The sequence below is a fragment of the Rhea pennata genome, chromosome 31, assembly GCF_028389875.1.
Source record: "Rhea pennata isolate bPtePen1 chromosome 31, bPtePen1.pri, whole genome shotgun sequence".
NCBI classification, from domain to species: domain Eukaryota; kingdom Metazoa; phylum Chordata; class Aves; order Rheiformes; family Rheidae; genus Rhea; species Rhea pennata.
In genome coordinates this window covers 385229-412706 of record NC_084693.1, presented here as the reverse complement: position 1 = coordinate 412706, position 27478 = coordinate 385229, and the positions used below count along the sequence as shown (strand labels likewise).

At 66.4% G+C, this 27478-nt stretch overlaps 2 protein-coding genes across 4 annotated transcripts; both read right to left on the bottom strand.

The window, feature by feature from the left end:
• Positions 1-5425: 5425 nt before the first annotated feature.
• Positions 5426-23149, bottom strand: KCNN3 (potassium calcium-activated channel subfamily N member 3). 3 transcript variants are annotated; one of them, XR_009961001.1, is made up of 9 exons: positions 22412-23149; positions 18654-18749; positions 14954-15372; positions 11253-11394; positions 11039-11149; positions 9207-9334; positions 8906-8975; positions 6603-7547; positions 5426-6504 (listed from the first exon to the last, which is right to left on the bottom strand). XR_009961001.1 is itself a non-coding variant. In XM_062597763.1 (8 exons), exons 1-8 carry the CDS (start codon positions 23147-23149, stop codon positions 7251-7253), a joined length of 2001 nt encoding a protein of 666 aa, XP_062453747.1. In that variant the 3' UTR covers positions 5426-7250. The 3 variants fall into 3 exon arrangements, 2 of the variants coding, with proteins under 2 accessions (XP_062453747.1, XP_062453748.1); XM_062597763.1 differs by having other exon boundaries at positions 5426-7547; XM_062597764.1 differs by lacking the exons at positions 18654-18749; positions 22412-23149 and adding an exon at positions 16244-16312 and having other exon boundaries at positions 5426-7547.
• Positions 23150-24654: 1505 nt separating this feature from the next.
• Positions 24655-27005, bottom strand: PMVK (phosphomevalonate kinase). Its single transcript, XM_062597898.1, has 5 exons — positions 26910-27005; positions 26341-26404; positions 26112-26264; positions 25917-26046; positions 24655-25738 (listed from the first exon to the last, which is right to left on the bottom strand). The coding sequence occupies exons 1-5, from the start codon at positions 26993-26995 to the stop codon at positions 25602-25604; spliced, it is 570 nt and encodes a 189-aa protein (XP_062453882.1). The 5' UTR covers positions 26996-27005; the 3' UTR covers positions 24655-25601.
• Between the last annotated feature and the right edge of the window lie 473 nt (positions 27006-27478).

Sequence of the window (27478 nt, the reverse complement as noted above, 5' to 3'; positions counted from 1 at the left end):
GCGGAGACCACGGCGGAGCCGAGCCCGGCCCGGCGGGAAGAACACTTTGGGCAGAAGCAGAGCACCGGGGCCGGGGGCGGCGCGCTGGAGACCTCCTGGCGCCCCATCGCCAGAGCCCGGGCAGCACGGGCCAGGCTCGGGACACAGCTCGTCGAGCAGGGAACAGCTAATCCCAACGAGCAGCTTTTCCTCCTCCCACAACAGCCTCTCCATGGCCCCGGAGCCCTCGGGATGCCTTCGGGCGAGGGGAAGATGGGGCTGCAGCCACAGCAGAGCCCGTCGGTGGCAGCAGCAGCAGCTTCCCCTCCCCTCCCCAAAGCGCCCGGGGCATCGCCCCCCGGGCAGCTCCCCACAGCAAACCGACCCGGCAGGTAGCGCCGGGCTCGGAGCCGGCAGGCAGCTGAGGGAGCCCTCGAAACCCCACTGCCCTCCGGAGAGCCGCGCAGAGCGGCAGCCCGGGCCTCCCGCCGGCTCCCGGCCCCGGACGCCCACCTCCGCCTCCCAAACCCGCCCGCGAGCGGGGCAAACGCGGCGGGCGCAGCACCCCGGCGGGGCAGGGGGACTCCCAGCCCCAGGCTATCGGCAGCCACCGTCTGAGCGAGCGCTCGAGCTTCACCTGCCTTCTCTGCACGTAACCGCTGCCCTTCTGGGCGGGAGGCAGCCAGCAGAGCCAGCCTGAGTGCCAAGGACTGGGCTGTGCAAAGGCAAACCCCGAGTTGTGGGAGCAGCTGCTTCCAGCAGCAGGATTTAATGCTCCCGATGCCGGCACGAAGCCATCGGAGCCTCGTGGGCAGAGCTCTGGGCGAGGTACAGCTGCTGGCTTGCGTTGCTGGTGGGGCCTGACTCTAAAGTCCTTTAATTGGCCTGGGAGGGTCAGGTCGGCACAACAGGGACAGTAATAGCAGTGATTAATAATAACAGCACAACAGCGATAACTATTCTAATATAGATGAGTCAGTGTAGGGGCTTTTACACACACGCTACTCTGGAAGAAAGCAGCAAGAATTGGTCCCATGTGCTCTGCTCGTTCCTGGCCATTACCACTAGCAAGGCCTCGCTGCACACAGGAAGACTAGCCAGGAACAAGAGTCAGGGCTGCAAAAGAAAATGTTAAGACTTATTTGCCCACTAATCTTGTCCTACACACAATGCAGATCAGCTCCAGCCAACCCAGGGGCTGGACATGAGGAAGAGATGCTCTCTGGGTACACGAGGCCATAAACGTCGAGTACGGGAAGGCTGAGACGGAGAAGCACCTGGAACCCTGCTGTGCCTCTCCCCCGCGTTTAGGGATACCCCTTTGCCATCCTACAGTCTCAGTCTCAGCCCAAAAGGAGTGAAGATGGGCCGGCCCGGGCTGCAGCTCTTTGGAGTGGGGTGCGCAGCCCCGTTCCTGGCCAGGTTCGCAGGACTAGCTCCTGCTCGGCCCCCCCAGCGCTGGCATGACCTGGGCATGGAGAGCTTTGTTCAGTGCAGAAACTCAGTGCAGCTCCTCACTGGTGCAAGCACTGCCAAAGAGGGAGCATGAGCTGCACTGACTCAAAGGATAGCACAAAAATTTCCAATTCCAAACATTACCCTATGACAGCAGACCTTACCTGCAGCTACACAGGTCACCCAAGCATGCATGTCCTACACCATCACCCAAGAAATTATATGTTGACCTGAGAGGAAAAAGAGAGAGCACTGTTTCTGCATATCTTCTTCCAAGCCACCTGCACAACTGGAAGTCTAGGGAGCAAAAGCACACAGGAACGATCCTTCCCTTGCAAGACCCCAGGCCAAAGGCAGAACAACGTATTGAAGCGGCAAGTGCGCAGTCGACCGGCTCTGTCGGAGATGTTCACAGCCTCCTGCTTTCTAGGCACAAGCGAGCCCTAGCTCTGAGCATATCTGGGTCCTATCTGTGTCACTTCGTACTGAGCCAAGTTTGATTATTCTCTACTAGAATAGCATTGACTATGCTGCAAGTCACATTTGAGGTGAGGAGAAGCACTCCTTCCACTGCTTATTCCACAAAAACCTCAATTCCAGTGGGAAAACATGATTTGCTGAATTGGAATTTCAGGTCTCATACAGTTTTCACCCAGTTTCACCCAGTGAGTTGGACCCCACCTTCAGCTAAAGAAGACACCTGAGGGAGGAGATGGCTTTCCAGAGACTGCTGGGAGGGCTTGTTGTCACCCTGGGGGAAAAGGAGGGCACACCTTTCGCTAGGAAGAAGCAAAGCTCCAGTACAATCAGGCTACATTGACTTTAGACCTGGTAAAGGCAGCCTAAAGATAGCTTCTAGGTAATGTGAATTAATACTCAAGAATTTAAAGGGTTAGAAGCATGTTTGCCTGCTTTCCAGATGAATTTCAGAAACTCTCAACTACTAACCCTTGCCTCGGTCCTCATGTGGAGCAATGACTGTACTCAGAAACAGACATTTTGGCAGTAGGCTGACATTGCTGCCTGCTGACAAACTAGTTTGATACAAAAACATAATTGAAAGTTACAATATCCTTTATAATATAGCAATATATTTCATAGTTAAAATAAACTATTATGCTTTCCCCTATTATTAAAAAAGAAGCGAGCAGTACAGAGGCAAGATGCAAATCCATGGTGAAGCTCATTGTTTTGAGTCTGGACAGAAACACTTCAGTTCATGAGTTTGCAGAGAGGATGTCGTATTTTTCTTGTGTTCTGCTTCTAGGACATTTCCTTGCAGGCAGTGCAGGGAAGAGGTTCGTGGAGCAAAAACTGAGGCTATGCCAAAAATGGGACTGGTTGTAGTTGGATGGGTTGTGTAGGGGCTTCAGGATGAAATCATCTCTCTGGCTGTAGCAGCTAGAGAATATATATATATATGTATATATTTTCCCCCCTTTCCTTATGTTGCAAAACCTGGGTGCTGGCTGTTTGGTCCGGTTGGCATGTGGTGCCTGACAGCTTCCTGGCTATGGAAGGTCAGCGTCTCTTTGGGTTTATAACTGTATGCTTGAGTTTTGTTCTTGTGCTTTTCCTCCACGGCTGTTGCTGGTCTCAGCTCTTCTCTCCACATGTCCTGATGCAGTTGGAGGGGTATCCTCTCAAGGCCCATGGCTGCAGGCTCCGAATGGACTTTCTCAGGTGTGTAAACAGTACCAGCTCGGGAGCATCCTGCCATGGGGAGAGGGAGACCATTCACTGGAGATCTGCCAACCAGCTGCTCGAAAGGGAAACTCCAGTTTGTGCTGGCATGTTGCAGTATGCATTGTGGCTGCTGTGCGTACCAAGGCTATTCAAAAGGTCTTCACTGAGATCCGCTTGCAGGGAGCAGGGCCGCGGCTCCCGCGGTGCTGGCCCACCCGAGCCCCGCGGCGTGCTGAGTGGCAACGTGGCTCGGGGCACCGGACCGCGCCCGGCCCTTGGCGTGGCGGGGACGCGCGGGGCCGAGCCGGCACCGCCGAGCCCGGCGGCGCTGGAGCCTCCTCGGGGCCCGGCGGCTCCGCGTCCCGGCGGCGGCGGGGCGGAGGGTCGGGGCCGCCCGCGGCGGCGGCGCCCGGCTGCTGTCCGCGGTGCTGAACGGCCGCCGCCGGCGGGTGCGAAGAGTATGGGGTGTGCAAGGTGGGGGGGCGTGCAAAGCGGGGGTGTGTGTGCAAGGCGGGCTGTGCAAGGGGATGATGAGAAAGGGGAGTGTAAGGTGGGGGTGTGTGCAAAGGGGGGATGGGAAAGGGGGATGTGTGCAAAGGGGAGTGCATGCAAACAGGGGTGTGCAAGGTAGGGGGACATGAAGGAGGAATATGAAAGGGGGGATGTGAAGGGAGTGTGTGTGCAAGGGGGAGTGCAAGGTAGGAGTGTGTGTAGGATGTGTGAGGAGGAGAGTGTGCAAGATAGGGGGTGTGGAGGGTAAGGAGTGCAGGGTGTGCACACCACGCAGGGTGTTGGGTGTGTAGGGGGTGAGGGTTGTGCAGGGTGTGCAGGATGCAGGGTCTGGGATGCAGACACAATACTAGGAGATCAGGGTGTGGGGTGGCAGCAAGTGGGGTGCAGGGTATGGAGCATATGGTGCAAGGCACGAAGGGCAGGGTGCCAGACAGGGGTGCAGGACTCAGCATAGGGCTGCAGGGCACGGGGTACAGATCATAGGGTGGAGGCTGTGGGGAGCAGGGCTGGGGCCGCAGCGGTGCTGCGAGCTGAGGACCCTGGCCCACACAGCAGGACACAGTCTGGCATGGCCAAGCTGCCCAGGCAGCACCGACACCAGCACGATGCCTCCCCAGCCCAGCCAGAAGCTCCTGTTGGGGCACTAATCAACTCTAATAAAATCACTCTGAATCAGACAGCCGTGCCTCTTGCACAGGTTGTGATACTGAAGCTTTCACCACTGGTATTTCATTCCCCTTCAGAGCCCCAAGTCCTTGCAATTTGACATTTGCTGGTCTTGTCTTACCCAGTTTGATTTACCAGAATTGATTACGAGCCAGTAAGGAGGACCCTGCTGGTGATATCGATTCTTGGGCATCAATACTTCCCTCAGTTAGCTAACGCTCTAGGAAACATTTCTGCATCTCTCACCACTGCTTAAACCACAAACCGAACACGAGTCCCCGCAGGACATGTTGTACATGGCAGTTTGTGCCTACACGAACCACAGGAGAGGCGTGAAAACGTTTTTCTCTGCTGGCTGCCTGGAGTGGAGGCTCTGTATTTTATGTTCATTCTTAGAACTTACAAAGTTTTCTTCATTTCCATGCTTGAAACCTCCTTACAAAGACCTGCAGAAGCTTCTCCATCCCCATGTTGTAAGAGGGGCAATAGGGCCAAGGGGTCTCTGTAGGCACACAGGGGTCAGCAGCAAGGCTAAGAAGAGACTTTGGGTTGCTGCCAAGGCAGTGACAGGACGGCAGGGTTGCTGCCAAGACACGACACTCTCCCAGCAGTCCTGCCCACTCGGCAATTATACTAATAAGATCTTCAAAAAGGGGAAGAGCAGCTCATTCACGGAAGCTGAGTAACTCCTGCTGGCCAAGGAATAGAAAATGCTGGCAGTGATCTCTGTGCACCTCCTCGCCTCCCTGAATGCAAAGCGCGCTACAGGAACAAACACATTTTGCTACCGTGCTACCAACAGGCTCAACGCGCAGCGCCAGGACCTCGCGCTGCCGAGCTCCTGCGGCGCCCGCCCGGGGCCGGCGGCGGAGGAGCCCTGCTCCTCCCCGGCGTGCGGACGGCGGGAGCCGGCGGGTGGGAGTGTTCCTCGCTCACTACTGCTTGTTTTCTACGTAATTTTAATTGTAGGGCATAAGGAGTAAAACACCTACCACCAGCAGTAAGTGGAGTTTCGCACAGAAATTCCTATGCATCAGGCTGATATGTCCCTGCCTACGTGCATATGAAATCCAGCGTTATTTATGGAAGTGAAAGAGTTACAAAGGAGAAGATTACAGGCTAAGTATACCTGGAGTAACACAGTGACTTTGATTACAATTACTGACACTGCTGGGTGATGTGTAATTAATATCACGGAGTAATTACATGGTTACTTCATCTGTTTAAAAATATATAAATATCCTCTGCTGAGTTTTCACTGAAAGCAGCAAACACCATCCCCAAAGCGCTAAGACACTAAGCTGGAGCCTTCCGGCAGCAGGAAGCTCCGAGCAAGGACCAGGCAGAACCAGGAAATCACGAAGGGGCCGAACGAAGAACTACGCAGGGGACCAGCGAAGGGAGGACAGACCACCGCCAGGAGCACCTCGGTGATGCCCAGGCACACGCTGCAAAGGTGAACACCAGCAAAAACCAGCCGCCCGCCGCTGCGGCGGGCTGCTCGCCGGCGCCCAGCTCCGCTGCCGGCGAGCGCGGCGCCGCCCCGGACGGTGCTGCTGTCCTCCACCAAACCCAGCAGGATCAGTGCGAACAAGACGGTCTTTGTTTTAAACAGATGAAGCATCCCACTCAGTGCTCGTCTTCCCCAGCACTACATCACTTTACAGTGAGCCCCGTTTGACCCAGGCGAATTCGGTGCTGTCAGCTCAGTTTGAACGCGTACATTCATGTTGCCAGAGAAGATGGTGTTTGCAGCTAATTTGATTTTTTCATCTGTCAGTTCTGAGGCCTCTTCAAAGAGCACCAGGACGGGAGATGTGCCCGGCTGCTTCCCGAAACGCGACGGCGGTCCTGGGCGGGTGGCGGAGCGGACGACTCGGGATCCATCGCGCGACCCGGTCTCCCCCGCGTGGCACCGCGGGCCGGGGCCGCTTCCCGGGGCCGCCCCCGCGGAGCGGGCGGCACCGGCACCTGGATCTTACGCTCGGCAGTTTGCACGCGGCTTCCCTCGAGCGGCGGCACCGGCCTCCGGGGCGCCACCAAACCGTGCCCACGGCGTCGGCTCGCGGCACGTTTCCTCGGGCACGAGGCGGGTGCCGGCTCCCGCGTGCCGCGCACCGCTCCGATCCCAGGGGACCGGCGTTCCCGCCTGCTTTAGGCACTGCTTTCTGGACTCCAGCACTTGGCTCCAGGCAGAATATCACACTGAGGGCCAAAAAGAAGAGCTGTCACTTGCTCTGCCTGAGCAGAAAACACTCACTACTCTGAAGAAACTCAGGCTAAAGTGAAACATCATCACCTACCCTGGAATGCAGCAGATGTATGCATGTGCTCGTGGGTATGTCTTGGCAAGGAGATGGGATGAGCATGGACATCTTAGGTCAGAGCCTGTGCAAGAAATTACGATATTGGCATCTGCCCGCCAGGGCTTTGCAGTTGCGAGCGGAGCAGAAGGCAAGGGGAGCTCTGCGTCTTGGCAAGCGACTGGTCCTCCCGCCCCAGGCGTCCCCACGAGGCGAGCGGGCTGGGAGGAGCGGGGCTGGCCGCAGCCCCGGCCCCGCGCGTGGTCCACACAGTGGAATACTCTCCCTCTGGTGTCTCCGTTGCTTCAGTGCTTCTGACGTGATTTTTTTTTTTTTTCAATGTGAAGACCTGAGATTGAGTGTGGATTTCTGTCCTCCACCGAACACTGCAGCACGGGCCTTGCCAGAGGCTTCGCCTCCTGTCCGCTTCCTTCACGACGTGTAGAGGCACCTAAACAGGGATTAGGTTTCCGACTCCAAGGCGTTATCAAACCCCGAGCATCAGCTCGGCAGCGCGCGCGGCACTGGCTTGGTCCGAGTGTTCCTGTGGCGGTCCGAGAACCAGGAGAAAGTCCGTGTAGACGGCGGGACCCACACGCACGCCGCTGCGCGTCCCGGGGAGGGGGGCTGAGGGGCTTGTTCTGCACTTTAGCAGCTGCTGGAGCTGGTGTAGGGGGTGGGGAAGGAGGTGGAGCTGACGCCGATGGGGCTCTCGGAGAGCGGGGTCTGCGGGGTGCCCGCGGCCGCGCTGCCCCCCCGGGCCTCCACGACGGCGGCGAGCAGGCGCTGCTGCTGCTGCCGCAGCATGTCGGCGATGAGCAGCGGGAGGGAGTTGAAGCTGGCGCTGAGCTGCTCCAGCTTGGACTCCAGGCTGCCGATCTGCTTCTCCAGGTCCTCGCTGCGGTCGTTGAGCTCGGTGATGAGGTCGTACATGACGTTCTGCATCTGCAGGGACAGGGTGGAGGGGTGAGCGCGCGGCCGCGGGCGAAGGCAGCCGGCGGGGCCACCTCCCTGCGCCGGCGGGCCAGCTCCCGCCACAGCCCCCGCCGCCGGGGCGGCCGCTCTATCGACCTGACCGGGGCCCCTTGGGGCTTTCCACCCCTTCCCGCCGACCGACCCTCCGCGCCCGGGGCCCCGAGAGCTCGCCCGTGCGGCCCAACGGAGGAGAACCATCAGCCGGCAGAGACGGGACGGGCGCTGGGACGAGCGGCGCGCAGGAAGGGTGCAGCGGGGGAAAGGAAAACGGGAGAACGCAGCTCAAGGGGAAACACAGCCAGGAGGGGAAGCGTGAACACCAGAACCAAGAAGTAAAATGAACTTTCTGCGCGTGGCCCAAGCGTCCTTCCCGCAGACACGGGAGCCGGGCGCAGACCCATCGCTGGCTCGTCCCGAGCGCCTCCGCGGGCGGCGACAATCCCTGCAGCTGTGTTCGTGCAACAGCAACAGAGCTACCGTAACATCTCTGCTTGCTCCTGCTAGCAGCAGCAGCAAAATGAGAGCGGGGAGCTGCGTTCTGGTCGCAGGCAGCTCCCAGCCCGTTCCTGGGACACGGGCAAGAGCAGGGATGGCAGCCCTGACCGACGTGCTGCAATCCGGGACGCTGCTGTCTGCCTCGCAGGATAATCCCCTCTGCCTGCCCGGTGCTTTAACCCGCTCCTGCCGGCACCGGCAGCCCGTGCCTCGCGGGCCACCCCGCTCCCGCCGCGCTCGGGGAGCGGAAGGGGCTGCCGCGCTCGCCGGCCGGCGGGACGTGGCGCGGCCACGCCGAGCTCCCGGGAAAATCCAGCCTGAGGCCGAAGCCGCGAGGGACAGCAAGCAGCGTCCGCTCACATCCGCGCGTCCGAGCACAGCCGGTGCCGAGGGCTGGCTCCGCAGGCCGGGAGCGTGCCGGAGGACACGCACCGCCACCGCGGCTTGGCTCGCCGGCTCTTCCGCCGCCAGGACATTAAAATGATGAAAACCTGCCTCTGTGCAACACAGGCAGAGGGAAGGGGAGAAAGGGGCTGCCAGGAATGTGCTGCCGAACAATGAGGATCGTCGGCTGGAGGCTTCCTGGTGGTGTCCAAGGGGCGTAAGAGCGCAGCGAAGGCAGACCCTTACAGGAAGCGAGGTGCCCCCCCTCCCCGGCTCGTGGTTTGTCTGCACTTTCCGCTCCTCCTCTGCAATCCCACGGCAGCTATTCCCAGCTGATTTTTCAGGGGCTGGTGCATTTTGCGGTCAGCCAGGTCTGCTTTTGGTTTTTGAAAGTGAAGAGAAACATTTCCGCAGCCTGGCTGGGCTGAGGGTCCATTGCAATGACTTGCCTTTGAGAGGTCAACCAGCGTGTTGGCCTGGTCGCTCAGCTTCCTCTGCTCCATCTTCACGCTCCGCAGCCTGTGAGAAGGAAACAGCAGTACGGATGCAGCCCCTCCCCAAGGCACGGTCACCGGCCGTGATCAGAAAATGCACCTAGAGACACTGCCCAGGAACTGCTGCTTCCCGGGAAACAGAAACAGTCCCTGCTCTGCGACCGGGGCTGGCTCGTCCCCCCGCCCCGGCTGGGCTCGGCAGGGCCCCCTCCCCGCTGCAGCCCCCCCGGCAGCGGCGGCCGGCGGCTCCACTTACTGGTGGATGGCTTGTAGGAACTTCCTCTGGTGCTTCCGGACTTTTGCATGGTCGATCTTTTTCAGCAGCTTGGTGTGCTTATAGATGAGCCACGTCTCCCGAAGGACGTTGGCGGCAGCATTCTTGATCTGTAAGAGAAGAGAAGCAGCCGCGGGTCACTTTCCCCACCTGGGCCAGCACATGGGACGTGTTATTTTGTGGAAACGATGGTTTGGCTTCGGCTTGTGCTGCTTGTCTGCCATCAGAAATAACTGCTGTTGCGAGAGCACTTGACTCACCCCCAGCTGGAAGCAACGCGCTCGCCTCCGAGCTCAGCGGCCGCCCTGGACGGCGCTTGCGCTCTGCGATTGCACAGGATCCTCCCTGGCCTGGAGGCAGCCGTAAGGGCTGCGCGGAGCGGAGCGGGCGCGGGGCAGAGCCCCCCGCGCCGAGCGGCAGCTCTCAGCCCTGCAGGACCCGCACCGCAAAAGAGCCGCGTCCCCGGCAGAAGCGCTCGGGGGATGCGGTGCCGGGGAGAGCTACGGCTGTTTCTTGCTCTCCTCCCGGCTCGTTAAGCTCTCCTAATGAAGCTTTCCACCTCAGGCGCCCCAAGACCAACCAGCGAGCCGGGCTGCCACGGCGGTTTTCCCTCGCATGCCTGGGGCAGCCGGAGCCGGAGCACGCACGCCTGGACCGTGGGGCTTTTCCCAATGCGCTTTCCTCTCTACAAGCGCATGTTCCTCCCCGCTTCGGCAGCGCGGGTGCAGGCGGCCGCCGCGGGGAAGGCTCTGACGGCCGACACGTGCCCGTTTGAGTGCTACCGCTGCTTTGCACAGTCTGTTTTCCATCCAGTCTTGCACAGGAGCGAGCAGACCGTCTCAGCACTGAATTCTCCTTTTTTTGCAGCCCGCAGCAGCGGCAGGATGGGTCCCCTCGCTGCGCAGTCATGTGTGTCCCCCTGCACCAGGACAGGTCCTCCCACTGCCAGCGCTGCCCCGCTGGGCATGGACACGTCGAGGGACAGCCTGTTCCCGGGGCCATGGGCCAGGGAAGCCTTTCCTCGCGCTCCCAGCACCGGGCTCCTTGCCCATGCGCGAAGCTTTACATTAAGCTAATGTCCTTGCATTGAAAAAAAAAAAAAAGAAGAAGAAGAAGGTTTTCTCACTTCCTGACTCAGAGCCTCGGCAGGAGGCGGCTCTCCGCGCGCAGCCACGCACCGGCGGGGCGGCGGAGCACGCCAGCGCCGCGTGGCTCAGCCCCGGCGCCTGTGCGGGAACGCGGCTCCGGCAGGTTCCCCGCTTCCACTGCGGCTCTGCTGCTCGCTTTGCAATTAATTGGCCCCAGGCTGCCTGGCAGCGAGCCGGCAGATCCATATCCCCAGGGGGAGGAGCAGGGCCAAGCGGCTGTTTGCTTTTCCAGCCTGGCCGCAAATGCTGTCGTGAGGCACCTGTGTCCCCGGCTCTGGCTCCTGCCGCCGCTTCCATGCGGGAGTTGCTGCTGGTGACCGAGTGGAGAAGGACACGTTCCCGCAGATCTCCCAAACATGCCCTGCACTGCGCAAGGGCTTGCGGGATCCTTGCCGTGAAAACAGGAAAGGGGTTTGGGATTTAACTCCCCGAGAACGAGGGGCTTTAAGGCAGTCACCAACGTGCTCGCGGTCCCCCGGCTGGCAGCCTGCTGCCCTGGAGCCGAGCAGCTCCCTCTGGATCAGGCTCCCTTCTTCAGGAGACATTCCCAGTGCACGCCCATCGGGGGCAAAGTCGGAATAAATATCATCTCCTCCAAGGAAACCCCCCGGGCGGCTCCTCTTGCCCCCACCCCGGGCTCCCGCCGAGCGCCCGGCTGCACCTTACCCGCTTCGTCAGCTGCGTGTCCATCATGAAGTTGTGGACGTGCTTCTCGGCTTTGGTGAGCTCCAGCTTTCTGGCCACCACGGCCACCACCAGGGCCGTGCAGCCGGCACCCTGCGTGGGGACAGCAGGGACCGGTCAGGCGGGGACGGGGCGCCGGGCCCGCGGGCACCCGGCCTGTGCAAAGCGCTACAAAACCTGGCTCCGCCGCCCTTACCATGATGCCGGTGAGCAGGCAGACGCCCTTCCCGCAGTAGGTGTGAGGCACCATGTCGCCGTAGCCGATGGAGAGGAAGGTGATGGAGATGAGCCACATGGCGCCCAGGAAGTTGCTGGTTACGTCCTGCTGGTCGTGGTACCTGCCGAGGGACGGACGTCAGCGCCGCGCCGGGACGCCCTGGCTGCGAGCGCCCCAGCGCCACGCTGGCTCCTGGGCACGAGGCCACGTACGGGCACGAGACCAGGGTGCAAAACAGGAATAAAGACGAATAACCCAACGGCATGTCAGCAATTTCACAACTTCCAGCTAAAAAAAACCCACATGCACCAAATCAGAGAGAAAGCTCAACAGAAAGTGCTTCTGCTTTTGGTCGGACAGGCCACCACGTCCCCATCCCACTGGCCACATCCACGGTGCCACGTGGCACAGCGCTGGGAGCTGCCGGAGAGGCCGGGCCGGCGGAGACCCACGCGGGCGGGTTTGCAGGGCTCCTCTGCCACGGCCGCCGCTGCCGGCTGGGAAGCGATCAGCTCCGGGCGAGCCTGGGCTCGTGCATCCCACCCGGCACCGTGGTCTCAGCGCCCCAGCGCCGCGCGAGCGCTGCCTCCTCGCAGAGCGCACTAGCGGTTTGCAACGCAAACCCGGCAGCGTCCGCTCCGCGCTGCGGCTTCCCTCCCGCGTTTCCCTGCTCCGTGCACGCTCGCACGCGAGCGTCCCTCCAGCCGCCGGCCACCCCTCCGCGGCTCCTGGCGCCCGGGACAGCGGCGCCGACGGGCTCCGCGGCAGGGATCCCGCCGAGGCTCCGGCTGTGCCGTGCGCAGAGCCCTGGCGCAGGGCTGCTGAGGACCGGCGGACTCATCACACGCTTAGAACCCAGCCTGGAGCTTCCGCCGGTTCAGCGATGCCGTGAACTCTGCACGGCCACGTCGCCGCTTTGGAACGCGCGAGCGGCAAAATCCGGCGCCGTTTCCTGTCCTGACAAGGTCGGCGGCCCCTGGCCGGCCCCGGCACCCAGCTGCGCCGCTCCGGCGGGGCGCAGCCGGGAGCCCCCGGAGCCGCCGTCCCGGCCGAGCGCAGCGCCGCGACGGCCCCCGCCGCCCCTCGGCAGCCCCCGGCCGCGCCGCGGCTCGCTCCCGCGGGGCCGGGCCGCCGCGCGGAGACGCGGATCAGGCGGGCGCCGCGGCCGCGTCGGCCAGCGCCGGCCGTCTCCGCCGAGGCGGGTTTCTCACAGCCTCCTCGTGAAATCATTAGAGGAAAAACAGATGGAGCTTTTGGCAATTCCCTGCAAATCAATTCGTCCAAGCTTCTCAACTCGTAATTCTCCGAGCAGTCGGGTTTTCTTCTCTTCCTAGTCTCCCCCCCGAGTAACTAGAGACTCATGAAGCGCTGCGGCGCGGCCAGAAACGCCGCGCTCCGGGCGGGACGGGGCGCAGCAGAGCGTCGCCCGCGGCGGGAGCGGAGCCCCGCGCCGCCGGCCCGGCCGAGCCCCCCGCCGCCGCCGCCTCCCGGCGCGAAGTGCCCCCGCGCCCGGCGGCTGCGGTTCCCTGGTGAGGGCCGGGGGCTGCCGCCGGAGCCGCGTGCCAGGGCGGCGGGAGGAAGGGGGCTACGGAGCGGCCGCGGGACCGGGGCTTCCTTCCCCAAGAAGCGCGGCAGGAGCTCGCGCATAGGAGCAGCTGGCAGGCGCCCCGGCTCGCGCGCGCCGGGGGAGCGGGGAGAGGGGCCGGCCGCGGGCGCCAAGGGCTGATGCAATTGTTTAGACCCGAGTACCGACCTCCCTCGCCCCCTCGGCCGCGTTCCCCGGGAGCGAGCAGGGCCCACGGGCACCAGGTGTCCCCAAACCTGGGGTGGGAGGGGGCGCAGCGCCAGCACACGTGCGTGTGCACGTGCGTGCGCCCGGCGCCGGGCCGCCAGCGATGCCGCTGCGCCGCAGCGCTCCGCGGCGCTGGGGAGAGCGTGCCGGGGTTGCTTAGCAACTCGCTGCCTTTTGGAGAGCTGCAGCCCACCCCGAGAGCGGGCGGGGGGACGGCGGGGAGCGGCGCTGGGGCTGCACGGCACCCGGGGACGAGGGCGAGGAGGGAAAGGCAGCGAGGAGGGACGGGCATCCCCCTGGTCCCAGCATCCCCCCCGCGTCCGTGCACCCCTCCACGTCCGTGCACCCCTCCACGTCCGTGCACCCCCGGGGTCCATGCACCTCTCCGGGGTCCAGGCACCCTTCCACGTTCGTGCATCCCCCAGGCCCACGCGCCCTGCCATGTCCACACAGCTCTCCGGGGTCCGTGCATCCCCGGGGTCCATGCACCCCCAAAGGTCCGTGCACTCCCCCCGGGGACCCTGCCTCTGACATAAGCCAGCTGGGAGCTGCCCGGGTTGACGCTTGCTGCTCCGCAGACGCACAGGGGAAGCGGCCGTTGACAGTAGCTCTTGTGCCTCTGAGCTGCAGTGGCTCATCGGCCTTCGTTGCCATTTTTCATTACTAATAGTTATTTATTTACATTGCACTTTTTAGCTTGAGCCCCTCCAGGTGCAGAACCATTCCCCTGGGAGCCTGTCAGCCCATCCCAGCCATTTCTCATTTCAGAAGTAAAAAGAAAAATCTCCCCAACACAATCAAGCCGCATACAACTATCCAGCACATTCTAATAGCATCATTAAGAGAAACAGGAACATAAATGCACCCTGTAAAAGCTCATAAAACCTAGCAGTTCCAGTCCACTTCCACGTTATTTAAAGCTGCTCTGCTGCCCCTCTGTGCAGCCTCAGAGACCCAGGCAAGGCCTGAGACGGCAATGCACGGTGGAGCGGCTGCCTCGCGGCGGTCCCAAACACAACGCCAAGGGCTCAGTGGGCCCGCGCGCCGTCACCCGAGCATCGTCCTTCCTCCCCCCCTTCCTTCGGTCTCACAAGGATGCAAAAGCAATCGAGGCGCCATGGAGCCAGAGGCGCTGGGCTGAGCCCCAGCGGTAAAAACTTGCACCTTGTTTCTAAAGACAGCAACAAACTGCTACAACAATTTAGAGGGATTTAATGCGATTTAGCTAATCCACTTAAAACAAATAATAACGTGCATTTGTTTCCTTGAGTGGCTTCCTGCAGACAAACCTGCATGGCCCCGGCTCCATCGCCCGCAGCCCGGACGGGAGGAGGAAAGGAGCCGCCGGCGTCGCAGCTCCTGGCAGCAGCAGCGCTCGCTCCGAGGGGCTGGAGCCCACGCGGGGGAGCGCGGCGGCGCGGAGACCCACGGGGCGAGCCGGGGGGGCCGGCGCTGTCGGCACCCGGGCGCTGGAGCCCTCGGGGACAGGATCCGGGCAAGGCTCAGCCCCGGAGGGCCTGAAAGCCGGCGCGTGATCCAGCAGCTCAGAGATGCGCCCGGGGGAGGAGGCGCGCAGCGGGAATTGGAGATCATCACCACTGCAGCAATCAGATCCTCGCTATTGCACTGGGGCCAGAGCACCAGGGCCCTGGGGCACCCCGCTCCCCAGAGGGACCGCGGCACCCCCGGCACGGGCGCGCTGCCCCCGCCGGGATGCCGTCCGGCAGCGGGCTGTCGCGGCAGTAGCTGTCAGCAGCGCGGGGAGCGGAGCCAGGCGCTGTGGCACCCCTGGGTTTTGGTGTCCCGAATCCCGCCGGGAGCAGAGGCGGGTCCAACCCCCCTGCCTGGAGCCAGCGCCTGGCCCCTGCCGCGGCGCAGCCCCTCTCACCTCTCGCACACCCGCACCGTCCAGGCGGCGATGATCCAGAGGGAAATGCTGAAGACCAGCAGCACCGTCCCAGGGCAGATGGTCATGAGGGTCTTCATGACGAAGCGGGTGTTGAAGTTGATCTTGTTGAGCGCCCCGATGCTGCGGGACGAGGCGTCGGTGAAGAGCTTGCTGTGCAGCAGCATCACCCGGGCGATCAGGTAGAGGCGCAGGAACATGGGGATGGACAGGATGATGTCCACGTCCGCCTCTGCCCGTGACGGCGTGTAGGAGAAAGCCAGACGGGCTGTCCAGAAAAATTTGTACTCCCCGGGGATGGGGTGTATGGCACAAACCAGCATCTCCAGGCTGATGTAGAGGATGCGCTCGTACGTCATCGCTATCCGCCAGTCATCGGCTCCGTTGTCGATCACGAAGAGCTGTCGGGATGCAAAACCACATGGTCACGGCCACCGGGAAGGGGCAGCGCCGCGGAGAGCCCGGACACGGGAGGGACCAACGCCAGAGCCCGCTCGGACAGGGATGCCGGGGAAGCGGCTCCAGGGGCCCGCGGGGACGGGGAGGGAATGGCAGGAACGGCACGTGCGCGCCCGGGAGCCCGCCGCCCCACTCCGGGCACGGCCGCGGGGCTCGGCGCCGCGGCAAAGGGCTGCAAGGGGCAGGCGCCAGCCGGGGCCACCGCGGCGGCCGACTCCGCGGAGCGCAGAATAACCCCGGCTCGTCCTCGGGGCTGGGAACTCCCCGGGCTTCTCCCGGCCGGGCGCAGCTGCGCGGGCGGAGGCCGTGGGCGGCAGCGCGGCACCAGCTGGCGTTGCTCGCTGGAAGAGCCCTCCGGCGCGGCGCTCCGGAGCCGCCCGCGAGACGGCACCCGGGCGCCGCGGCGAGGCTGCGCGCGCGGCGGCCCGCCGAGCCCACGCGCCCGCCCCGCGGCCGGCGAGACCCGCCGGCCGGCCGCCTCCCCTCGGGAAGGCGCCGCTGCTTTTAGCCGCTTTGTTTAAGCGACTGTTTATAAAAACGCTCGGAGCTGTCAAGGGAGATCCTCAGGCATTCAGCAAGCTGACAGCCCATCCCTTCCTGGAAAAGGGTGTTAAAAATAAACAAATTAGCAGGAGGGAAAAGGCAGGGAGCCTTCTGCCTGCAGGAGGGCGGCCAAGCCCGGGGAAGGGGGCGAGGAAGGTGGGGGTCCGGGCCGGCTCCCCCTCTGCCAGCCCCTTCCAGCGGCGGCTCCGAGCGGAGCGCGGGGCTGCTCCGCGGTTTCCATGGGAACCGCATCCCACCCGCGGTACCCACGGAGGCATCCCCAGACCGGCCTCGGCTCCGGCTGGGAAAGGAGCAGGTGCCGCGGGGGAAAGCGCCCGGCGGCTCCGGCCCCGGCAGGGCTCCGGCGGCTCCGGCCCCGGGCCCGGCGCGGCGCCCGGCCCTGCGCTCCGTCACGCGCCGTGCCCGCGTCACGGGCGCCAGCCGGCCGGATAAACACAGCGCTGCCGGGACGGCACGTCCCGCGCCGGCGGCCGCGGCTGCGCCCTGCCTCCGCGCCGGGACGCCCGGAGCCCCCCGCTCGGGCTCGTCCCAGCCGCGCGGGTGCAAAGTGCTGCAGCCGGGGAGGCCGCCGGGCACCAGATGCAACAGGAAAAGAAAGCAGCACCCCAGGCAGCTGCTCTCGCTCTCGCCCGGGTGCTGCTGAGCCTATAAATCCCGCAGAGGAAAACATCTCCGTGCTCTCCCTCCTGCTCAGGCCGAGCCCCCGGGCTGCTCCCGCGGCCTCCCAGGGAAACTGAGGCAAAGGGAGAGCCAGGAACGCTGCCGACGGGCTTGGCTGGAGCGACACGAGCCAAAGCTGCCACCGAGGCTTTCCTTGAGCCCCGGGGCTGGGAGGCGCCGCAGCAGGGTATCTGCAGCCCTGTGTGGGAGCAGCTGAGGATTTACGGCTCCGCCAGCCCCGCTTGCATCTCAGCAAAGATCCTGGACTAGATTATCCACAATCCCTTTATAAGTACCTAAAAGATAATAGGACGATAAACAGCCAGCACGGATTTGTCAAGAACAAATCAAGTCAAAGCAATCCAATTTCCTCCGCCGGCAGAGTAACCAGCCCAGCAGAGAAGGGGGAAGCAGTCGCTGCAACACCGCTGGACTGCGGCTTCGCTGCGCGGCCCAACGCCAACACGAGGCATTTGCAGGCCCACTCGGGAAACGCGTCGCCCCGGCCCCGCAGGGTGCACGGACCTGCCGCGGAGCAGCAGGATCAGTGCAAAACCGTCCGATGGCTCCAGCCCAAGAGGCGCCGTTCAGCGAAAGCAAGGGCAGAGCGGGACAGGACGCGGGACTCCGACGGGGCCTGGTGCTGAGCGCCGGCCGACGCCGGGACCCCGCTGCAAGGGAGGCAGAGCCCACGGCAGGCGGCGGCACGTGGAGGGTCGCGGGCAGCGCAGCGGAGGGAGTTATTTCACGTTGCTCATTGCTGCCAAGAGCTCGTATGAAATAACACATCCAGCTCTGTGCATCATGCGTCAACAGAGCAGGAGGACTGGAGAGGGCCCGGAGGGGGAGCTGCAAGGATGCGAAGACCTTGGGAGTCCACGGGAAGAGGTGGAAGCAACCGAGCTGTTTACTTGGCAACGAAGCCTCTCAGAGCCGGGGCCGTGTGGCCTGCGGCTCGGTGCGGCGACCGACCGCGAGACCTCGCTGGAGCGCTGCAAGCTACAAGCAACCTGCTGCAGCGGGCCCCATCCGCGCGCGGGTCTCCGCTCAGCACAGCGGCTGGAGCACGTCCTCGAGCGCCAGCCTGACACGGGGCCTGGATTAGCAGGCGCCGGGTGCTCGCAGACCATCAGGGTTCAGCTCCGGCTGCAGGCGGAGCAGGATGAGAGCGGTATAAAGCCCTGCGCCCGGGTCAGGGTGGACGCTGTGCTTGCAGAGCCTTCTACCAAGAACAACAACCAGAGGAAGCCAGAAAGAACAGGGGGTGCAGCTCGCCTTGCTGACCGCAAACAAAGCTGCCCCGGGGGTAAATATTATTCTAGCAAAAGCCTGAACTCTCAAATATTTGCTTTGAGCAGTCCGTCGCCCGTTGGCCAGCCCCTCCAGCTCCGAGGGCCAGGCAAGACCAGGGCATCGCCGCAGCAAGGGCGCCGCGGAGCTGGGGCAGAGCTTGGCTTTTCGGAGCCAGCCAGGCACGGGCACCGGTGCCTCCGCTCTGCTCAGACACCGGCGGCCCCGGGACGCGGCGCTTCCCGCGCCGGAGCGCCAAGGCCGCGCACTCAAGGCCGCGGGCTCCGGGCGTCCTTCCGCGAGCGCGCGGGGACGTAGGTGGCTTCCTGGCCCCGCTGCTCGGAGGCCGCCTTCCCAGGCGCCGCCTGGCCCTGAGCCCGGGCAGGAAGTTTGCTTTTCCAGTGGCCTTTCCTAGGTCTGTCGGAGGCGGCCGGGCAGCGGGACGGCCGGGGAGCGGGAGCCGGCGCCGTGCTCGCCGGCCGGGCAGCGGCCTCTCCGTGGCGAAGCCGGGCAGGCGGAGAGGAAGAGAGCGCGCAGAGGCTGGGGAAAGCGTTTCCCGGCGTTTCCCGGCGTTTCCCAGCATATCGGCTGCTCGGCAAAAGCGGAGCGGGCTCCAGCCCACGGCACGCTTCCCGCGCCCGGAGCGGCGGCACGGCCCCGCGCAGCCCGCGAGCCGGCCGCAACGACCCGCGGAGCCGCCGGCACCCACCTGCACCTCCCGCGTGTGGTAGGCGACGATGAGGCCCAGCAGGATGACGGTGGACAGGCTGATAAGGCATTTCAGGGCCAGGGAGAACATGGAGTCCTGCAAGGCAAAGGGCAGGGAGAGCGTCAGCAGGGCCGGGAGCGCGGGGGGCCGCGCCCCCGCCCGGGGGTCACCCCGTCGAGTTCGCTTCTGGAAAGGGCAGCGCTTCCCCCCCCCCCAAAAGAAAAGAAAAAGAATTTTTTTTAATCCAATTCTGCCAAATGTAATTACCAGCCTCCCCTCGGCTGGGATGAGTGACTCCAGCAATCTATCCACATTCACATTAGCCCAATATTGTGGCACCCTAATGGATGGTCTAATTAGATGCTCCTGCTAATTAGCTCTATGTAAATTAAACCAGCCCCTGATTCACTGGTGACTAAAGCAAATGCTCCCTGGCTCCCCATGGGAAGAGCCAGTTTCACCTTTCCCTCCCAGGGGCTCACGTCCGCGCCGGTGCCTGCTGCCGGCAAATCCCCGCTCCTCTCCACTGCCCCAGATCCTGCTCCGGGCCCGGGGCACCCCCTCGCCAGGGCTCCGGGACACCCGTTCAGCTGGGAGCGGACCTGGGGACGGAGCAGGGCAGCCAGGGCGGGGAGCAGCTCGTTCCCAGTGCCGCGAGATAGCGAGGGCGGCAGGAAAGGCAGCACTGCCGACAGACGAACAGACGCAGCGCCGGCACCTGGGAGGCTCCGCGGGACGGGACCGGCCCCTTCTCAGCACCTCTGAGACCCGGCACGCTCGTTGCACGTCGCCGCCATCCAGCAGCAACTCGCATTTCCTACAGCCCCGGCCTGGCTGCAACCTGTTGCTTGTCCCCTTTTCTTTCTCTAGGGAGATTTTCCTCCCAGCGCGGGCATTTAACAACGGCGAGAGGAAAATTTTCATAAAAATAGGCCGTTGGCACCGGAGAGGGACGCCGTGGGCGCAGCGAGCAGCATTGTTCCCCACAGCCCTGCGAGGCCGCACACTGTTAGCGGCTCCACAACTTGGCAGCGGCCTCCCAATTGTTTGGATATAATAGCTGGTGTTGAGAGAAGTGCCGGGGACCAAACAACGCTATTAATAGGCGGCTTCCAGAGCAGGGCTTGCGCCAAGGCTGCTGCCGCGGACCGGCCCTGCCGCTCGCCCGGCCCCGCAGCGCTGCCGCCGCCACCGTGCTCCGCTGGGAGAGCTCCCGGTGCATGCTATTTTTAGCGAGCCGGTGTCTCAGGGGAACACCAGGATTAATTGCAGCAAGATGTCACTTCTGCATCGGCTCTGGCATCCTTTAGGGCCAATTTCAGTTGCCGTCTAGACATCCTTAACCCTCCTCCTGCCAGGGAAGGCTGCAAGGCAGCCGGCTGGGAGCACGGGAGCTGTGGCCCTGGCATCACCCTGGGAAAAGCCCTGGGTGCAGCCAGACCACGGGCACGAAGCTTCAGCGTTGCCGGCACCCGGATATGCTCCGGGAACAGGTCCTGGCAAAGATGTGCCGTGGGCTGACAGCGCAGGGCACGCCAGGCTCAGCCAAGATGCCGGCGCACCTCAGACAGGCAGCAGAGCCAGGAAACCCCCGAATGTCCCTGCCTGCTCCGCGCTGCCACCCGGGCAAGCGGACGCAGACCCTGGTGCCGGCGCTGCCGGGTCCAACCGTCGGGAGCCGCAGGTGCCCTGCCCCGCACGTAGTGCGGCGTGCCCGGAGCGACCCGCAGCAAAGCCGGAGGGGAGCAGCCCCCGGGGCTGCCGGCGGCGCTGGGGAAAGGCTGCCGCACACCCACCGCGTTTATCGAGGGCTCCTGCCAACGGCGGCTCCGGAGGGGCCCGGCAGGAAGAGCCGCCGGCGCTCCCACGCTCACGACAAACAACAGTGCGGGGCCTGGGACACCGCGTCCAGAGCGGAGCAACGCCTCGGCCTCCCGGGACCCGGCGGCCGGGCGCGCCGGCCGGCCCCGGGCACCCAGGGAGCCCGCACCGGGCTGCTCCCCGGGCGCCATGCGAGCACCCGGCACCCTCACCGCGGGGGCGGCCCTGGAGCCGGGCCAGGGCCTGATGCCGGCGGAGGCACCCGGAGCGCCGAATTCCCCTGCTGCACGACAGCTGCCAGTCCCCGGCACTGGGGCTCCTTGGGCACGGCCGCGTCCCTGCCGGCGAGCTCCGGTTTCCTACCGGGGGGTATTTATAGCCAGGCACCTCGCCACTGCATCCCTGGGGCACAGCCCGAGCCGTGCCGGGTGGCACCGCGCAGCCCGAGCCGCAGGCGGTCGGGCGCCCCGAGGCAGTGCTGCCGCAGCCGCTGAGCCCCTGCGAGCCGGCGGGGGCGGGCGGCAGCCTCGCCACCCGGCCAGCAGAGCCGGCGGCTCCGCGGCGGCCAGCTCTGCCGCGGGCACGGCCGCGCCGCGCCGCCCGGGGACGGGGCTGCGGTCGCCAAGCGAAGCGGCATCCTCCCGCCCCGGAGGGACGCGCGGCTCGGGGCCGGAGCATCCCTGTGCCGCCAGCGGAGCGGCGAACGCTGCTGCCGACAGCGCCGTGCTCCGCGCGGGAGCCCCTCGCCCGGGAGTCTCCATGGGGACGGCGCGGGGTCCCGCACGCCCACGGGGCGCCCAGGCGCGTCCCTCCTCCGCCACCCGCCGTCAGCTCCAGTGTCGCCCCCGCCACCCCCCGGGCTGCGGGAAGCCGCCCGCGGCCCCTTTCCCGCGCGGCCCCGGCAGCGCGAGCCCCCGGCCAGGCCCTGAGCCCCCTCGCCATGCCACGCACGCCCTGCCAGCGCGGATGCCTGTTCGCTTCCCCTCGCTGGATAGGTATAAATAACATGACAGATGTCTATACAAAGAGTTATTCATATCGCTGCCAACGAGCGCAGCCAGGGAGCAGGAGCTGAAAGGGGCGTGTGGGGGGCGAGCTCTAAATAAAAGAGGCCGTCCCCCAAGAAAAGAGAAATGAAGCAGCACAAAGGGGTGTGGAGGAGGACGGAGGGCTTCTTGCACCGGCCAAGGGCACTGCTCCTCAAGGGTCCCCCCGGGACACCCCATCCAGGCCGGCGGGATGGGTGCTGCGTGCTGGAGGCAGGGGGGATGCGGGGGATCTGCCAGCCCCGGCGGGGACTGTGCCCAGGTTGGGTCTCGCCCCAGCTGGCCCTGGTGCCATGGCCCTGGCAGCAGGTGCCAGCCCTCATCTGGGGGTCAGGCGCGACCAGGGGGCTTGCGGGTGACAGGAGCCCATGAGGGGCCACGCAGGGGGCTCTGGGCAGGACAAGCCGCAGTAGGCACCATCGGGGCAGCTCGGCACCACACCTGACCCGGTGGCAGGCCTGGCCCCGGCATGCCACTTGATGCACAGCCTTGTGGCCACCAGCCCCATCAGCTCAAGATCCCTGTGAGGCCCCGGGTCTGCACTGTCAAAGCCCGGCCGGTGCACGCAGCCCTGCCCGGCACAGCCCTGCGCCTGCCCCGTCTGACGCTTTCTGGTGCAAATTGTCCCTTCCAGACACTGGCCGGCACAAAAGGCCTCGCGCTCACCTTGTTGGGCACCAGCGAGTGCAAACGCCCCACACCTGCACCCTCGGACAGCAGCTGGTGCAGACACCCCACTCCTGCATCGACAGCCCTGCACCTGCCCCGTCGGACATCAGCCAGTGCAAACGCCCTGCGCCATCAGACCCCGACCCACGCAAACGGCCCCACGCCCGCCCATCGGAGCCAGCCCCACACCCACCACGGAGGCCCCGTGCCGGCGGCCGCTACCTTGGAGTAGAGCCCCCAGGAGAGCTCGGTCTCGATGACCATGACGACGATGCCGAACATGCCGAAGATGAGCGCGTAGTCGCTGAGGCGCTTCCTCTTCTCGAAGAGCGCGCGGCGGTGGCCCAGGCGGTAGCCGATGTTCTGCGCCTTGCGCTTGGGCCCCTTGGCGAAGGCGGCGGGGGCCGGGCGGGCGTGGGGGCGGTCGGCGTGGGGGCCGCGGCGCGCAGGGGGCCGCGCGGGGGGCGCGTGGTTGTCCTCACGCGAGACCACGATCTCGGGGGGGCTGCCGGCACCGAAGAGCTGCAGCGGCTGCGCCTCGGGCTCCGCCTCGATGAGGTTCCTCCGGGAGGCACTTAGCCGGCTGAGGGGCTTCATCACCCCGCCGCTGTACTTGCAGGAGCTCATGGCGATCTCGGTGAAGGGGTTGCTGTCCCGGCGGTGCACCAGCGGGCTGGGCTGCCGGTGCTTGCCGCCGCCCGCCGCCGAGCCCGGCGAGTGGCCGGCCAAGTGGTCGCTGAGGTTGAGCTGGCTGCCGTGGCGGGAGGAAGGGTGGAGGGCGGCGGGGGCGGCGGGAGGAGGGGCCCGCAGCGACCCGGGCGACGAGTGCAACAGGCTGTGCTGGAGCGGCGGCAGCGCGGCGGGCGGCGGGCGCTCGTCCCCCGACGACGGGCAGGGGCAGCGGGGGTCCTCCTCCAGGTCCCCCACGCCCGAGTCGTGGAAGTGCCCCGACGTGTCCATGGCGGCGCCGCCTCACCGCCCGCCGCGCACCTGCCCCGCGGCGGCCGCGGGCACCGGCCCCAGCCCCAGCCCCGGCGCCGGCGGCGGCCCCGGCCGGGCGCGCCCCGCTCCGCTCCTGGGCGCCGCGGCCGCCGGCGGCAGCGGCAGCGGCCCCGGCCCCGGCGGCGGCCCCGGGGCGGCGGGCGCGCGGCTGCTCATGAATGGGCGCCGCGTCCCTCCGGCGCTGCGCGCTCGCCGCCGCCGCCCCCGCCGCCGCCGCTGGCCCGGCCCCGCCGCCAGCACGGCCGCGCCATTGGCCGCGCCGGGGCTCCCCGCAGGCTGACATCATTCCCCGCCCCGCTCCGCGCCCCCGGCCCCTGCGCCTGTGCGCGCCGCTCGGGACTTGTAGTCCGCCGGGGCGCCCCGGGGCCGCGAGCGGGCGCCGCGCCCGCCCCGACGGCGGCGGCACGGAGCCGCTGCGCCGCGCCCCGCCACCGGCCCCGGCCCGGGGGCCGCCTCCCCTCCCCTCCCCGCCGCGCCCGCCGGCGGCGGGGACGGACCCCGGGCCGGGGCGCGGCGGCGCCGTCGGAGGAGCAGCGGCGGGGCTGGGGCCGCCTGGCAGCACCCCCCGACGGGGCGGGGGAGCAGGAGCCGCCCCGGCACCGGGGGCTCCGCGGCCGCCAGCGCAGGAGGCTGAGCCGCCCAACGGGGGGGCCTGGGCACCCCCGGCGTCCTCGGCCCCCTCGAGGCTCCTCGCTGGCTGCCGTTATACAACGCTCCCGTAATCTCCTTACTGCCTCCCCCAAGGCCGGGGACCTCAAGCGAAGGCTGGAGATTAGGGGCAGCAGCTGGGGCTGGAAGCTGGCGGGGTCCCCGCCAATGCCAGGCCACCCGCTGCCCCCCACTGCAGACACCATTCCCCCAAGGAGCCTTCCCAGGCGGGGGCCCGGGGCTCGCACACCCCAGGCCTCCCCAGCTCCTTGCCCCAGCTATCACCTCTGCTCACGGCACGCTCAGCTCTGGGAGAGGGGCCGGGGCAGGCTCCCGGGCAAGCGCCTGCTCCTGGCACGACAAGCCCTTGGCTATTTTTCTGACAGCAGCTCACGTACAAAAGCGGGAGAGGGCTGAGCCTCCCCCCGTCCATCGTGGCTGCGCTGGCCCCTTTCACCTTGGGCTGCCCCCCAGGACTGTCCTCCCCCCTCCGCTCCCGTCCAGCTGCTGCAGGGGCTGAGCGCCCAGCAGGCAGGTATTAGGACAGGAGCCTTCTGCTTCGGAAGCAGATAATCCACAGGGAATTGGCCCCTGCAAGCCTATTAAAATACAACAGGAGACATCCAGCTGTCGGGCCCCCGCCCAAGGCGGCGCAGGAATTAAACTACACCTCACGCAAGCCCCAGCTGGAGAGGCCAGAACAGAGCAGGGGCCTGGAGAGACAAGACCCAGCCTGCGAGAAGCAAAGGGACGAACCCAGCCCCCCCTCGAGCCTCCCACCGGTCAATGAGCAGCAGACGCAGTGCAGCAACACGTCTCACCATCTGAGTTTATTCCTGGGGCAGCAAATGGCCAGCAGGAGGGCTGGAGCACGGCAGGGCGGCAGCAGCCCCCTCCCAGAATCGCCGAGCTGCTGGGCTGGGAGAGGGGTGCTGGCCGCCCCCAGCCACGGGCAGAGGGTCACCGAACGGCAGCGCCTTTCCTCGCGCGCTGTCCCCGCCTTCTCGCCTCTACCCGCTGCCGTGGCAGAGCCGGGAAGGCGCCGTGCCGTGCCGGGAGCCGCCGGGCAGGGCTCTGCGTCTGGTGGGGTTGACACTGGCCTTGGCGAGGGCTCGTGGGCGAGACAGCTTGGTCAGCGCCGGCCGCAGAGCGAGCCTGCGGGGGCCGTGAAGCAGTGCAGAGAGGAGCAGGGAGACGGGGCAGGCACCGCGTCGCCTGCTCCAGGGGTAAGGCACGTCCGCCCGCCCCGCGAGGGGCAGGGGGGTCTGGCCAAGGCAGAGGCGAGGTGCTCACACGTGACGGGGGGACCCGACCCCCTTCCCCTCCCCGGCGTGGAGGCGTGCTCCCACCAGCGGGGCTGGCTAACCGGGATGCTGTGGAGCGGCTGAGGAGGGGAGAGACGCTCGCCCACCGGCGGCACGAGCAGGGCCAGGCGCAGGCCGCGGGTGCCCTGCCCCCTGGCGGCACCGGGGGGGGGGACGGCCACGGCCACCGGGCCACGGGGCCACGGCCACCGGGCCCACGCTGCTCGCTCCTGCTCCAGGCTCTGCTCCCCAGCCCCACCGCGGCGGATGGGCACTGCCCGCACCCGGCCTCGCCGCAGCGCCCCCCGCACGGGGGTCGGAGCCAGGCTCAGCCCCCGCAGAAGGATTAGTCCCCTGCAACCAGCTGTTAGCAGCAGCTGCACCCCCCCCCAGCACCCCGCAGCCCTCTTTGGTCCACGTCCCGCTGCCACGGGCTCGCTCTGGCACCAGCGGTGCGGCTATAGCTGGCCACGGACGGACTGCAGCAGCGTCTCCAGCTGGCTGTCTAGGGACAGCTCGTCCCCATCATTGGTGATGACCCAGTCGAAGGCCAGCCCCTGGTCCAGGCCACACTCGGACTCCGCGTCGTCCACCCCTGGCGAGGAGCGGGGCACTGGGTGAGGTCCCCGGTGCGGGCCCGGCCGGAGCCCCCTCCCCTCGGTCAGCACGGCCGCGGTGGGGGCACGGCCGCGGGAGCCGCGGGAGCTACGGGGCTTTTCCTTAACCCAGGACGTGCCCCAGCAAGCCGAGCCCCTCAGGGACGTGCCACTCACCCACCACGAAGACCCAGTTCCTCCTCTTCCTCGTCTCCTCAGTGGCCACGACCCTGACGGTCCGCACCACGTCCCCATAGACGTCCCGGAACCACTCCACGTCCGAGAGGCGCCGCGTGTCGCTCACCACCTGTGAGCCGGGACCCGTCAGCGGCCGCCCCACGCGGCCCCCGCCCCGGGCCCGGCCCTGCTCACCCACACCGGCTGCACCGCTCCCTCCACCACGATCCTGCAGAAGAAGCCGGGGTCGGCGCGGCGCTTCTCCTCGCCCCAGCGGATCATGTCCTGCCGGTAGGTCTCCTTGTAGGCGCTGGCATCCAGGAGCCGCTGGAAGTCCAGGCCGTGCTCCTGCGGGGAGAGGGGGTGAGCGGGTGCCAGGCCCATGTGGCACGGCGCGGCACGGCACGGCACGGCACGGCGGTACCTTGGCGTACTGCTCCTTGAGGGGTCCGGACAGGCGGAGGATGGTGCACACGTCGGGGCCCAGCCTGCGGGAGCGCCGGCTCAGCGGGACGCGGACGGCCCCGGCCAAGCGGCCCCCGACCGGCCCCGCCGCCGCGTCCCACCCGGCACGGCCGGGCCGCTGGGACCCAACGGGCCGTTCATCGCCCTCCCCTGGACCCGGCACCAGCCAGACTCCAAATAAGTGCTCCCAGTACCAGCCCAGTTCCCCAGGACCAGCCCAGAACCAGCTCCCCAGTACCAGCCCGGGCCCAACTCCCCCAGTTCCCAGTACCAGCCCAGCCCTGGCCCTGCTCTGTCGGTACCGGTGCGGGCCTGCGCCCAGTGCCCCCAGGACCAGCCCCACTCCGCTGGTACCGGCCCAGCCCCGCCGGTACCGGTGCGGGCCCGCGCCCAGCGCCCCCAGTACCAGCCCCACTCCGCTGGTACCAGCCAAGCCCCGCTGGTTCCGGCCAGCCCCAGGCCCTGCTCCACCGGTACCGGTGCGGGCCCGCGCCCAGCGCCCCCAGGACCAGCCCCGCGCCCCGGTACCGGCTCTGGATCTCCTCGGCCACAAAGTCCTTGCCCGACTTCCTCTTGCCGCTGAGCAGCAGCACGGCGCGCGGCGCCGCCGCCATGGGCCCGGCGCGCACCGCCGCCGCCGCCGCCGCGCGGCCGGGGGCGCCCGGGGCGCCGGCTCGGGAGGGGCCGCGGCCCGGCCCGCGCGGCGCCGCCGTTCGGGGGCACCGGGGACTCCGGGCGGCGGAGGCGGTGCCCTGCTCCGGCGGGCAGCCCCCCCCCTTCCGAGGAGCGGGATGGTACGGCCCGGAGGGGGCGTGGCCAGAGGGCGCCGCTGGCTCCGCCCCCGCGCGGGCGCCCGCGCGATGCCGCCCCCTGCAGGGCGGGAGCGGGCGCAGCGCCGAGCCCCGATGGGGCGGCCCGGGGCGGCGGCGGCTCCCCGCGGCCCCGCCGGCGTTCGCCTCGGGGCCTCCAGCCTCTGCCCGCCCGCGGCCATCCCTGCCCCCGGTCCCCTCGGCCTTGACCCCTTTGGGCAGCCCCAGAACCTCCCCCACAGCCCGGTCCTTTGGGCAGCCCCAGTGCCCCCACGGCGCAGTTGCCCC

Bases quoted from the DNA above. Each gene is read 5' to 3' on its own strand.
- KCNN3 (XM_062597763.1), bottom strand. From the start codon at position 23,149: ATGGACACGTCGGGGCACTTCCACGACTCGGGCGTGGGGGACCTGGAG. The intron at 11,150-11,252 runs GTAAGGGCGGCG...GTCCCCACGCAG, and splicing joins GCCTGCTCACCGGCATCATG to GGTGCCGGCTGCACGGCCCT. The intron at 8,976-9,206 runs GTAAGTGGAGCC...TCCTTCTCACAG, and splicing joins TTCCTACAAGCCATCCACCA to GCTGCGGAGCGTGAAGATGG.
- PMVK (XM_062597898.1), bottom strand. From the start codon at position 26,995: ATGGCGGCGGCGCCGCGCGCCGTGCTGCTGCTCAGCGGCAAGAGGAAG. The intron at 26,047-26,111 runs GTGAGCAGGGCC...CCCGGCTCACAG, and splicing joins GAGCGGTGCAGCCGGTGTGG to GTGGTGAGCGACACGCGGCG. The intron at 25,739-25,916 runs GTGAGTGGCACG...GCTCCTCGCCAG, and splicing joins GAACTGGGTCTTCGTGGTGG to GGGTGGACGACGCGGAGTCC.